The sequence below is a fragment of the Galleria mellonella genome, unplaced genomic scaffold (assembly GCF_026898425.1).
Source record: "Galleria mellonella isolate WM207_F2 unplaced genomic scaffold, CSIRO_AGI_GalMel_v1 utg35, whole genome shotgun sequence".
NCBI lineage: Eukaryota > Metazoa > Arthropoda > Insecta > Lepidoptera > Pyralidae > Galleria > Galleria mellonella.
Window position 1 is genome coordinate 5,461,275 of NW_026442082.1, and position 14,283 is coordinate 5,475,557.

The following is a 14,283-nucleotide window of genomic DNA, read 5'->3' on the forward strand; positions in this document are numbered from 1 at the left end:
CATTAATGGTATAAATTGACGATCTGAAATGCATTTTTTTTAAGGATGAAAATGGTATGGTAACCCCGCCTGCGCTAACGGGATACGCTGACGGAGCACCAGTGAAGGGTGATAGATGAGAATGAAAACAGGCCAGTTAGCCCATCATGATTAATTCATCAGGAATTAACCATGATAGTTTCCAGGGAGAACTGCGAGGAGGTCGACCTGGTTGGGTATATTGCTAACAATAGGATTCTCAGTCTCTATTACTAACAATCCCTTTTCCCCCGTGCGGGTGGGGTTACCATTCCGTTATCATCCATTAAAAAAAGCTGTTAACAGTAGTCGCCTCTTACCATATCAATGGGAAAGTGAAGGGTGGCTCATTCTACGCTGGGACCACGTGGCAATGAAAATATAAATCTTTAATTTTCTATGCTTTTTTTTTATACAACTTAGAATGGCAAACAAGCTGATGGCCCACCTGATGGAAAGTGGTAACCGTCGCCTATACACATGAGCAGTATCATGGACATAACAGAGTATACAGTTTCGCCCATAGTACCCCCCATGCGTTGCCATTCCTGAGGACTCGGGTGTTATTCCTCTGTACCCAGTAAATTCACGCCATATCCCACTCTTCAAACCGAAACACAGCCATGCAAACACATCTGCTTCACGGTTGAAACACGAATGGGGCAGAGGTATCCAAGCAATCGACTTTTGTACAAAGTCACCCTCTGGTAATCCTCCCTCTGCCTAATTTATCATGTATGTATACATAATTATTCATTAATTTCTGAAATCACTACTTTAGATACTGTTCATGACGTATTGTTGTCAAAGAATCAACATCCGTTAATTAACATAATATTTACTAATTAATATTAACAAACTTTTTTACACGCAAAAAGTGTCTAATGTTATCATTTTAAACTATTTTATTTATTTAAAATGACATCAGCTCGTATAAAAGATTGCTACTTGAACGAGAACATATTTTTTTTATACTACTGTGGTGGCAAACAAATATACGGCCCACCCGATGGTAAGTGGTTACCGTAGCCTGTTTTGTTTACCAGTAGTTAAAAATTTCAGCTAGTAAAAATTTTACCTATTATTCATAAAATCTTCTAACTTCTAATAAACCTATTTTCTAATATCTAATTAACTGTTTTGTCTCGTTCTTTTACACAATTTTTTTAATTAGAAAGAAAATCTTAAAACAGTGTTAATTACGCTGTTAAAATAGATTAGTTTTTATGAATAAGGTAAATAACTAATATTTTAAACTAACTATGGCCGTAACTTTATTCGCGTGATCAGTATAAAAAGTACCTTGCGTTCTTCTCCATTCCAAATATTACCTGTATTCTCAATCTCATTACAATTGGTTGAGTCGTTTTTTTAATAATAGAATGGCAACCACGCCATCGGTGTACGCTGGCAGGGCATCAGTGAGAGATGATAGGTGAGGACGAAAAAGCAGGTCAGTTAGCCCATCATGATGAAAACATCTTAGGTTCGGCATGATGGTTTCCAGGGGGGACCACGTGGAGGTCGACCTGGCAGTGTATATTGCTGTCAATGGAACTGATAGTCCACATTATTAACAACCCTCTCCCCTCCCCCTCCCCCGCCTAATTGAGTCGTTAGGTAATTATAAATAATTAAATTTACTCTCATTTTTTAAATTAATTAAGATGTGAAAGTGAGTTTTGTTTTGTTTTACCATAGCACCATAAGGGTTTAAACCTATCATCATGAAATTTAGGATACATGTTTTTTTTATACAACTTAGAATGGCAAATAAAACAAAGTCGCTGTCGCTGTCTGTCCGTCCCTATGTATGCTTAAATCTTTAAAACTACGCAACGGGTTTTGAAGCGGTTTTTTTTTAATAGATAGAGTGATTCAAGAGGAAGGTGTATATATATAATACATGCATAATACAGTAGAGGAACATTGATAATTTTAGAGGTTTCTAACGTGATGTGATGTAATGTGCACCCGTGCGAAGCCGGGGCGGGCCGCTAGTGAAGAATATAATATATCCCTGTCACGTGGATAAAGTCACGAATAAAACAAATGTAATAATATAAATTAAACAATAGTACTTAGTGTTGTTGAAAAACATTATGTCTCATCCGTTCTAATTGGAGTTAGTTATGCAGAAAACGTTCGTACGGCAAAAAAGTCAAAAATATTTGAATGAAATACAAAATTAGCTAATCCTTTGTTTCATGACAATAACTAGCGACTCGCTCCGACTTCGCACGGGCAGTAAAGCATACATATTTACAGTTTTAGTATCGAGTTTGAATTACGCGGGTATGGCAAGTTATAATACACGTTGGGGGGATTGTTAGTAATGAGATTTAACAGCCCCATTGCTTGCAATACACCCTACCAGGTCGACCTCCACGCGGTTCTCCCTGGAAACCATAGTGGTTAATTCTTGTTCAATTAATCACTATGGGCCAACTGACCTGCCTTCACCTGTCACCCTTCACTGGTACCTTGCCAGCGTATACCGATAGTGCAGACGGGGTCACCGTTCCATCTTCACTCATTTTTAAAAAAAGTTATTTATTCAATGTGTCAAGCCAGTATAGAAAAAAATAGACTTTAGTCATTTATTATGACACAAGAATATATATATATATATATATATATATATATATATATATATATATATATATGTATATATATATTTATATACTGTGATCGCTAAGAGAGCGAATTGGGAAACTGTTAGTATATTTTATTTGCATTATACAATATAAAGAATAAACGAGACAATTAATTATAACGATGCATTTGTATAAGTACAGTAAGGCGGTGTTATTGCTGAGAGCAATCTTTTCAAGACAACCTTAGGGTAACGGACTAATTGTTGTACAAGTAGGTATGATAGTACTGTATAATTAAGGAAGTTTAGAATAACAACGTTTAACATTAAGGAAAACAATTATAAGTACCTATTATCAAAGTTAAAAACAAAACTATTAATTAGATACATATGTAAATGCATAGATATATATATATATATATATATATATATTAAATATGTATTACCGGAGGGAGACTTTGTACAAAAATCGATTGCTTGTGTACCTCTGTCCCATTCGTGTTTCTACCGTGAAGCAGTTGTGTTTGCATGGCTGTGTTACGGTTTGAAGGGTGGGATATGGCGTGAATTTACAGGTTACAGAGGAATAACACCTGAGTCCTCAGGTATGGCAACGCATGGGAGGTATCATGGGCGAAATAGTATACTCTGTTATGTCCATGGTACTGCTCATGTCTATAGGCGACAATTACCACTTTCCATGAGATGGGCCGTCAGCTTGTTTGCCATTCTAAGTTGCATAAAAAAAAGTAGACCTGATAGGGTATATTGCTAGTAATGGAGCTGATAATGCCTCATTACTAACAATCCCTTTCCCCCCTTTCACGTCGCGTTGAGTAGGATTTTATACTGCAATTTCTGCAACAAATTTATATCTTACCAATACGAGAATAAACCCAATAAATTTCGAAAACAACTATCAAAATCGGTTCAGGTAACACAAGAGAATTGAAACTCTTCTTTCGGAAGTTACTAGAAAATTGTTCAGATCTTAAAAGAACGATTCGTTCCCGTAGAACGTTCTAGGTCCTTTCTAGAAAAGCATAAACACTGTATCGACGTGTACAAATGCTGTATTACCGGTTGCCACTATAAATAGAATACTAACTTGCTGAACGGCGGTCGTTTCAAGTTTTATTGTCTATTCCATATTAAGTAATCTATGTATCTCTGTTAGAGATAATATATAGCAATAACTATATATAGTGGCTACAATATCTATGTATTGGCCTAATAACGAATGTTATTAGGCCAATATATAATTAAATCGCGGTTATCCAATATATAATACGGCAATGAAGAACTCTATCGAAATTAATACAGATAAGACCAGAGAGAGACTTTGTACAAAAGACGTTTGCTTGTGCACCTCTGTCCCGTTCGTGTTTCTACCGTGAAGCAGTTGTGTTTATATGGCTGTGTTTTGATTTAAAAAGTTTTTTTTTTTATTGATAAAAATGGAATGGCTGCCCCGCCTGCGCTATCGGGATACGCTGGCAGGACACCAGTGAGGGATGATAGGTGAAGATGAAGCAGGTCAGTTGGCCCATCGTGATGAATTGATCAAAACTTAATCACGATGGTTTCCAGAGAGAACCGCTTGGAGGTCGACCTGTTAGGGTATATTGCTAATAATAGGTCTGTTTTTTTTTTTTTGATGGGTGAAAATGATATGGTAACCCCGCCTGCGCTAACGGGATACGCTGGTGGAGCACCAGTGAAGGGTGATAGATGAGAACGAAAACAGGCCAGTTAGCCCATCATGATGAATTCATCAGGAATTAACCATGATAGTTTCCAGGGAGAACCGCGAGGAGGTCGACCTGGTTGGGTATATTGCTAGCAATGGGATTCTCAGTCTCCAATACTAATAATCCCTTTCCCCCCAATATACAGATATTGTAACTAAAATACATAGGTATCATTATATATTACCCACCCCTTTGTTTTATATATAAACCGTTTATATAATGAAACCTATGGCATAGTGTAAAGAATTCAAATATAGAGGTAGCTATCGATTTTCTTGTCGTTTCTCCTTGGCAATGACCTTCCGAATTCGATAATACGGTAGTATCACGCTTGACTAATGTATGATGGTAGGCTACAAGGGGTTGTTAGTAATGGGCTCTATTTATCTATCTAAGTAAAGGTCTAATAATTCCGACTGAATTCTATGCGATGTGCTAACTGGCCTGTCTTTTCATCCTCACCTATCATCCCTCACTGGTGCCCCACTAGCCCCGTTAGCGCAGGCGGGGTCAACGTTACGTTATCATCTATTGATAAAAATCTCGGTTACGCGGACAAAATCGTGAGTAAAGACTAGTATAAAAGTATTATGATTTCATTCATAAATCGATATGTACTAACGTACGTAGTTACATGTATACTTCAATGACTCCACTCAATTGCGCTCAACTGTAGATATTCGTATATTTCGCAGTATGAAAAAAAGCCCATCAAGTGCGATCAGGATTCACGCAACGAGGGTTCCGTACAAAATCATCAAGTTTATTTTTTTTTTTGTAAAATAACTGCAAATTACGGTTTTCGGATTTTTTCCTTTACTTGTGCTACATGACATTACTTCTTGCTAAATTTCATTATTCCAAACCCTATAGGTTTTGATTCCCTTTGCGAATGTCAAATTATGCGATATAAATGGAACATAAACGGCCGTATCTTTAAATTGTATCAATTTAAAAGCTTGATTTCTTCACTGCTTTAAGAGATAGCAGACTTGAGTATATGGTATATTAATTTCAACTTGATTCCTGCACGCGTTTCTAAGCAATAGGGTCTTGACAGACGGACGGAAGGACAACGAAGTGATCCTATAAGGGTTCCGTTGTTTCCATTGGTGGTACGGAACCCTAAATATATTAAAACAATTGATCAAATACATTTATTACGTGAAGACTGTTGCCAACTTCGATCTGGTTAGTAGTCACAAGTAGTTTAAACAAGTGAACGCAATAAATTCACAAAAACGTGACGGTTAAATTATTTTTTGATATATTTATTTTATTATTGTCGTCATAATACAGTATATAAGATAAGAATGGAAGAGACATACATACATATTACGCCGACCCCAAATAATAATTGGGACAATTGTAGGAACGTGATGATGTATACAATGATTCTGTTTACGTTGTTTTTAATAATTGTTTTAATATCTTTACTATTTTTATGGGTTTTTTATGGATAATAATAAAATGGTAACCCCGCCTGCGCTATCGGGATGAAAGCAGGTCAATTAACCCATCGTGATCAATTTAACTATAAAATAGTCACGATGATTTGCAGGCGGATCCGCGTGGAGGTCGACCTAATAGGGTATAATGGGGGGAAAGGGATTGTTAGCAATGGTGTTTGACAGCCCCATTGCTAGCAATATGCCCTATTAGGTTGACCTCCACGTTGTTCCCCCTGGAAACCGTCGTGAACAATTCTTGTTGAATTCGTCACGATGGGCTAACTGACCTACTTCATCCTCATCTATCATCCCTCACTGGTGCCCCGCCGGTGTATACCGATAGCTCGGGTAGGGTTACCATTCCATTATCATCCATTAAAAAAAAATAAGGGTATAATGACAGCAATGGGGACTAACCTCCCCATTACTAACAATCCCTTCTCCTTAAGTATTCTTATGTTATACAAGTGGTATGCCATAATTTTATTTTGTCGTTTTGTATTAACAATAAAATTAGGCAATTTTATTTATTTCAATGTGAAATCGTGTCTTAAGAAAATGGTGTGTGCATCTGTAATTGATGTAAATGCAAGGTGCAAGCCCTGTATATCAATTAAAATTAATAGAATAGAATAGAAATATTTATTGCCAGTTAACATATAATTACAATATAAAATATAGAAAATACATATACAAGAAGTGTCTCATACTAGGTAAAAGGAACCGGCTCAGCTGATGCTGCGAGTGTCCCAGCGTAACGTGAACAGCTGCACAGCGCTGGTTTACAGCCAGTCCCTCTCTTAACAAAATACAACCAAAGTGCAGGGTACCACTGCAAAGTTAATGTCTGTATTTACACTGTTGATGTGTCTTTTAAAATAAATAAATAAAAACAACTGTAAGATATTATATCTTACAGACTCCCACATCAAAAGGGGGCGAAAAGTCGACCTCCACGCGGTTCCCCCTGGAAACTATCGTGGTTAATTCTTGTGAAATTGATCACGATGAGCTAACTGGCCTGCTTTCATTCTCACCTATCAAGTCTAACTGGGTTCCGCCAGCGTTATATCGATAGCCCCGACGAGATTATTATAGCATCGTACCCTTAGCACGTAATATAATAAAAATTAAAAAAGACTTACCCAAAAACGACCGCACCCCCAGTGTTCCTCTCGCGACGGACAATATCATTGCCAGCAGCGATACGCCGCCGCCAGCAAAAATGTACGCTTGCTTAGCGTTCCCGCCGGCTTCCTTGGTGTCCTTCCGTCTCTTCCACAGCGGCAAACATGATGATGCACATATAAACACCGCAAAAACTATACACTCCCACGCCAACCAGCCGGAATTCATCTTGGATCTGAAATGAAAATAATGTCTTATTTATAACTAAATTTTACTGGGGGGAAAAGGATTGTTCGCAATGGAGTTTGACAGCCCCATTGCTAGCAATATGCCTTATTAGGTCAACTTTAGAAGATTGGGAGGGAGGCGTCTCTGTCGGGGGTGTAAAGATCAGTAACCTCCGATGTGCTGATGACACCACACTTTTCGCGTCGTCAGAAACGGAACTCGCCGCATTATACAACAGTGGAATATGAGAGTAAAATGGTTGGACTTGATATCAACAAATCAAAGACAAAAGTCATGCTCGTCAATAGAACCAGCCAACTATCTAGGACTGGTGAACTCTCTGATCTGGAGTTTGTGAGTGAGTTCGTCTACCTGGGATCTCTCCTGACCAACGAAGGAGCAAGCGAGCGAGAAATCAGAAGAAGGACTCAAATAGCAAAGACCGCAATTAACGTGCATTTGGCAGAACAGAAAAATCTCAAATGTCACCAAGACAAGACTAGTCCGTACTCTGATTTTCTCGATATTTTTGTATGGAGTCGAGTCATGGACAATACGAGCAAAGGAGCGAAAAAAAGATAGATGCTCTCGAGATGTGGTGCTGGCGAAGGATGCTGAGAATTTCGTAGACAGCAAAGGGCACGAATATATCTATCCTGACGCAACTCCGCATAAAAGATAGGCTCTCGACAGTCTACTATCGGAGGATTCTTGGATACTTCGGCCATGTTGCTCGACGACAGTCCGACAATCCGGACAAAGTAATGGTTGTAGGCAAGATAGAGGGAAAAAGACCACGCGGACGATCGCCTAATCGATGGTTGGACCAAATAACCGCCGCTACGGGACTGTCAATTGCAGCTGCCCTGCGTGAAGCTGAAGACCGTGCACAATGGAATAACATCATAAGAGAGGCAACGGACACCTTTCAAGGACACGACCTTCAGTAATGAAGAGGACGAAGAGAGAGAGAGAGAGAGAGAGGTCAACCTCCACGTGTTTCCCCTGGAAACCATCGTGAACTATTCTTGTTGAATTCGTCACGATGGGCTAACTGACCTACTTCATCCTCACCTATTATCCTTCACTGGCGCCCCGCAAGTGTATACCAATAGCGCGGGTGGGGTTACCATTCCATTATCATCCATTAAAAAAAAACTAAATTTTACTTACTTAGGGTCTTTTACAGTATGAGTACACTTCCCAAAAATAGTTGACATAATTATTGATAATTTTTTTTTTACAGTGGTATTTCGCTGCTCACTTTTGGCCATAACAGAATATCAGTGTTTTGCTCTTTTTAGGGCAAAGCAAAAAATTTAGTTGTGGCCATTTTATATTACAGTGGCACACGCATGAAGAAAAAAAATTGTTACTAATTTTACGCATTCTGATTTTGTTTTTGATTTTTCTTTTTTATTTTGTACATATATCTTTTTTTTATCTTTTTTCACTTTGCATTTGTGTCTTTTGCTGTTTGTGTGCTGTAAGTAATGCAAATAAATAATTTATCTATCTTATCTATCTATAATGTATTGAAGACTTGACATAAATTTGCTATTGGTAAAACATATGGAATACCATCTCCTCTCCTTAAGAGGGGAGATGTGAATTTTGTAAAAATTTTAAAAACAATAATAATGTAATTGTTAATTTTATTTGACGATATTGAATATGTATCTACACATATTTATTGGTTTCATTTGAATTTGTTTTTTTTTTATTCTATAATCTTAATAATCACAAACACTAATTTGTATCCCTTATTTAAATAATAAATTTGATTTGCATGTTTACAATTTTAAGGCAATTAAACAGATGCTTGCAGATTTTCACCAGAGAGAGTACAAAAGTCGATTGCTTGGGTACCTCTGTCCTATTTGTGTTTCTACCGAGAAGCAATTATATTTGCATGGTTGTGTTTCGGTTTGAAGGGTAGGGTATGGCGTGAATTTACAGGGTACAGAGGAATAACACTTGAGTCCTCAGGAATGGCAATGCATGGGGGGTATCATGGGCGAAACAGTATGTGTGTTTACTGTTATGTCCATAGTACTGCTCATGTCTATAGGCGACGGTTACCACTTTCCATCAGGTGGGCCGTCAGCTTGTTTACCATTCTAAGTCGTATAAAAAAAAAAGTAATTGTCAGGTAAATTTGTGGTATGTACTTACAACAAATAATTAAAATGGTGTATTACAAAAAAAAAACTAACACAATTTTGGCAACACCACTAGACACGATATAAGCACAGCTGTTTCACGGTAGAAACACAGACGAGTTTTCAACGAAGTCTGCCTATAATAATTTCAATTGTACTGATAATAAAATTTCAAAAATAAATTCTTAATAGAATATAAACTTTGTGTAAACACATAAACGTAAAATAATAAATGTCCAATGTCCCACACGGTAAGTGTACTATGCTATGTTTAGTCTTGGAGCATGTTTGTAATGTCTTCTGTGGTTTAATTCATTACTCATTTGAATCGTACACCGTACGTGACAAGATAATAACATGAGTTGAACGCAACAAATTTCTATACACATTGTTATCTATCTACGCATATAATTATATACACAATTAATATCATTAGATATTATTTCGTGTTTTGTTTAGATGTAAATTATAATATTCACACTGCAGAAGTAAATACCATATTATCACAAAAAAATGAAGAAAATGACAATATTTTTGTAAACAGTCTTAAAAAGTTATTAATTACAAAATGCACGAATTTACTGGGTACAGAGGAATAACACCTGAGTCCTCAGGAATAGCAACGCATGGGGGGTATCGTGGGCGAAACAGTATACTCTGTTATGTCCATGGTACTGCTCATGTCTATAGGTGACGGTTACCACTTTACATCAGGTGGGTCGTCAGCTTGTTTGCCATTCTAAGTTGTATATAAAAAAAAATGCTACTATACTATTGACGAATACTTGAATGACAAGCAGAGTTTATCTTGTAATTTAACAATAAATAATTAATTATAAATTGATAATGATTTAAGACATAGCTAAAACTGACATCGCTGAAATTTTATTATTAAAGTAACTAACTAACTGGCCTGTTTTCATTCTCATCTATCACCCTTCACTGGTGCTCCGCCAGCGTATTCCGTTAGCGCAGGCGGGGTTACCATACCCCACCTGGTACCGGGGGTGAAAATGGTATCATTTTCACCCATCAAAAAAAAAATAGTGATCTCTTGAATATTGATTTCCTCTAGTCGCCTCTTACGACACCGGCATTTAGTGATATTTTAATAGAGACTCAGCAGCCCATCCTTTGAACAATGAGCTCCCTTAATCGCCTCTCACGACACCCACGGGAAAGGAATGGGTGGCCCGTTCTAAACTAGGCAAGAAATGTGCACCAGTCCTTCTTAAAACACCACCAGAGCCTAACTGCGGTTGCCAACCCACCTGCCAAACGTGGCAATATTCCTCTTATGGGGAAGGCCTATGTTCAGCATAGGATAATAATAATATGATGATAATGGATATATTTATGTTATAAGTATATATATATATATATATATATATATATATATATATATATATATATATATATATATATATATATTATAAGTAAGTATGTATGTAAAGGAAAAAAAAAGAAAAAAAAAACCCAGGTAGACCTTCAATAGCAAAACTAAAATAGCAAAAAAGTTGTCGTATAAAAATTTACGACAGAAAATAAAGTTTTTTTTAAAAAAAAAGCTAGCTATAGCTATACTAGCGACCCGCCCTGGCTTCGCACGGGTGCACATTACATCACATCACATTAGAAACCTCTAAATTTATCAGTGTTCCTCTACTATATTATGCATGTATTATACATATAAACCTTCCTCTTGAATCACTCTATCTATTAAAAAAAACCGCTTCAAAATCTGTTGCGTAGTTTTAAAGATTTAAGCATACATAGTGACGGACAGACAGCGACAGCGACTTTGTTTTATACTATGTAGTGATGATGACGGTGATACACCTAAAGAACTGAAGTTAAAACTCAATTCAATATGTTAAACATTTAGATAGTGGAAATTTCGGTTAATACTCGTATCGTGCAAAATTTATTGTGTACCTACCTACGTAAAACTGATAGCGAGCTCCTATGAAAACCGGCTTCGTAGGTGCAAAATGTCTTACGATATATTACGTAATAAAACTGTTTTTTTTTTTATACAGCTTAGAATGGCAAACATGCTGACGGCCCACCTGATGGAAAGTAGTAACCGTCGCCTATAGACATGAGCAGCACCATGGACATAACAGAGTATACTGTTTCGCCCATGATACCCCCCATACGTTGCCATTCCTGAGGACTCAGGTGTTATTCCTCTGTACCCAGTAAATTCACTGCCATATCCCACCCTTCAAACCGAAACACAGCCATGCAAACACAATTGCTTCACGGTAGAAACACGAATGGGACAGAGGTACCCAAGCAAACGATTTTTGTACAAAGTCTCCCTTTGGTATAATAATAAAACTACACAGATCGAATGTCTGTACATAGAAAGAAAAACGCTAAATACCGAGTCAAGAGTATGTTAGAAGTGAAATAGGATACATTCAATTTTTTTTTTATTTTTTTATTTCTCTCTTTGTCTGTTTGTACGGGTTAATCTCTGAAACTGTTGGACCGACTTAAAAGAAATTTTGCATGGTGTTACCTTACATCCCCGGTCAACATTTTAGATACTTTTAATCATGAAAAATTATATACTATGAATTATACTATGAAAAATTATATAGAGATAGTAAAAACCTAAGCAAAGAGTGTTTTTTGGGGGAAAGGGATTGTTAGTAATGGAGACTGAGAACCCCATTGCTAGCAATAAACCCAACCAACTATCTTCTACATATCTATCTATCTATCATGGTTAATTCCTAATGAATTCATAATGGGCTAACTGGCCTGTTTTCATTCTCATATATCAATCACCCTTCACTGATGCTCCGCCAGCGTATTCCGTTAGCGCACGCGGGGTTGCCATACTATATTCACCCATCAAAAAAAAAGCAAAGAGTGAAAACGACAAGTCATTTGTTAATTTTGGTCTAGTATTCCCAGACATCATCATATCAGATTTTAACTGTCCAATGCTGAACATAAGTCTTCTCCTTGAGGAGCTTTGCCAGTAGTTGCCACGCTGACGGTTTGGCAATCGCAGTTAGGCTTTAGAGATGTTTTAAGAGAGGCGCTGCTACTCTTAAAACATCTCTAAAGCCTAACCGTCGCCTATAGACATAAGCTGTACCATGGATATAACAGAGTCTACTGTTTCGCCCATGATACCCCCCATACGTTGCCATTCCTGAGGACTCAGGTGTTATTCCTCTGTACCCAGTAAATTCACGCCATATCCCACCCTTCAAACCGAAACACAGCCATGCAAACACAACTGCTTCACGGTAGAAACACAAATAGGACAGAGGTACCCAAGCTTTTGTACAAAGTCTCTCTCTGGTATATATATACGATATTCATTTAATAATTTAATTTCATTATAATGTTTATCAAACACAAAGCACGCTGTGGTTGCCTATAAATGTAAGAACAGTTAGATCTAATCTACCAGTGTATTGTATTGAAATGTTTAGCTGTATCTTATGTTGGTAATCCTATAAATAAATAAATATATAACACTAATAAAATAAATAATTATCCTAATCCCCCTGGATTAGGTTAGTTAGATTTTGTAAGTTAGGATCCCTATCCTAACTTACAAAATTTTATTATTTTTTTATAAACATGCTCGATTAATCTTGCTACTATATTAAACTAACAATATGAATATAATTTATATATACCTACATTATGAAACAGGTTTATTTTTAGCACAATCCTGTATTCTGGTCTCCACGAGTACTCGCATAAATCAAGTAAACGATATACAGCCATGTTAGCCATGCCCTATGGTATCCCACCTGGGACCGGTCGCAACTAAAACCTGTTTGCGGGATGAGCTAATATTTTCATTGTAACCACACACACTAAGTACAATAACCTTGAAAGGGACTGCTTTAAAATACCTATTTAAATTGCTCTACGCAATACAATAACAGGGGGGAAAGGGATTGTTAGTAATGGAGACTGAGAATCCTATTGCTAGCAATATACCCAACCAGGTAGACCTCCTCGCGCTTCCCCCTGGAAACTATCGTGGTTAATTCCTGATGAATTCATCATGATGGGCTAACTGGCCTGTTTTCATTCTCATCTATCACCCTTCACTGGTGCTCCGCCAGCGTATACCGTTAGCGCAGGCGGGGTTACCATACCATTTTCACCCATCACCCTTCAAACCGAAACACAGCTATGCAAACACAACTGCTTCACGGTTGAAACTTCTATTCTTGTTGAAAAAAAAATAATACATACAAAAAACATACTTTGTTAAATTAAAGTATTGCATAAAACCACTTTTTGTTAAAAAAAAAATAAGTTAATATTACCAATGAGGATATTTGCAAAAGAACCAAAATGGCCGACATAGTCCGAAGGATAAGCAAGCTAAAGTAGCAATGAGCTGGTCTTATAACTCGAAGAACCGATAGTCGATGGGAAAGAAAAGTTCTTGAGTGGCGACCCCGTACGGGTAAACGCAGGGACGACGGAAACGGACGATCCCCCATTAGATGCAATGACGACCTGAATTGCATTACAAGGAGTCAATGGAAAAAAGTGACTCAGGACTGTTCCTTATGGCAGTCTATGGGGGAGGCTTATGTTCAGCAGGGACATACAATGGCTAAAGTGATGACGACGATACAGTTCTACAGTTAATCGATGATTGAAGCAGATATGAAATCATCATCATCCGATCAACGAGAGTAAAATATCGCAATGTAATGTAGTAATGACGACAAAGCGTAGGTACATCACGATATTGGCTCAGTGTCAAAAGAATGACTATTCCACGCCAATATGTACATGTGTTTTGTACCTGTATTTGACTACATAGTTCTATCTTTAGAGATCACTAGCTGTTCACCACGGCTTTACCCGCGTTAATCTGTATGTAAATTTTCTCTTATATTCGTGCTGTGCTCCTGTTATTGTAGGTAGGTGTAGGAAATAATGAATGACAA

General features: G+C 37.3%; 1 protein-coding gene across 4 annotated transcripts in view; it reads right to left on the bottom strand.

The window, feature by feature from the left end:
* Window positions 1–14,283, bottom strand: part of LOC113513395 (sodium-coupled monocarboxylate transporter 2) — a 68,109-nt gene that overhangs the window by 24,704 nt on the left and 29,122 nt on the right. For 2 of the 4 annotated variants that reach the window (XM_031908102.2, XM_026897388.3), the window contains exon 2: window positions 6,962–7,179. In XM_031908102.2, coding sequence (XP_031763962.2) covers window positions 6,962–7,172 — 211 coding nt within the window. In that variant the 5' untranslated portion in view covers window positions 7,173–7,179. Of the gene's footprint in view, window positions 1–6,961; window positions 7,180–9,347; window positions 9,367–9,388; window positions 9,577–14,283 lie in introns of those variants that run through there. The other 2 variants (XM_052896901.1, XM_052896902.1) reach the window with 2 other exon arrangements.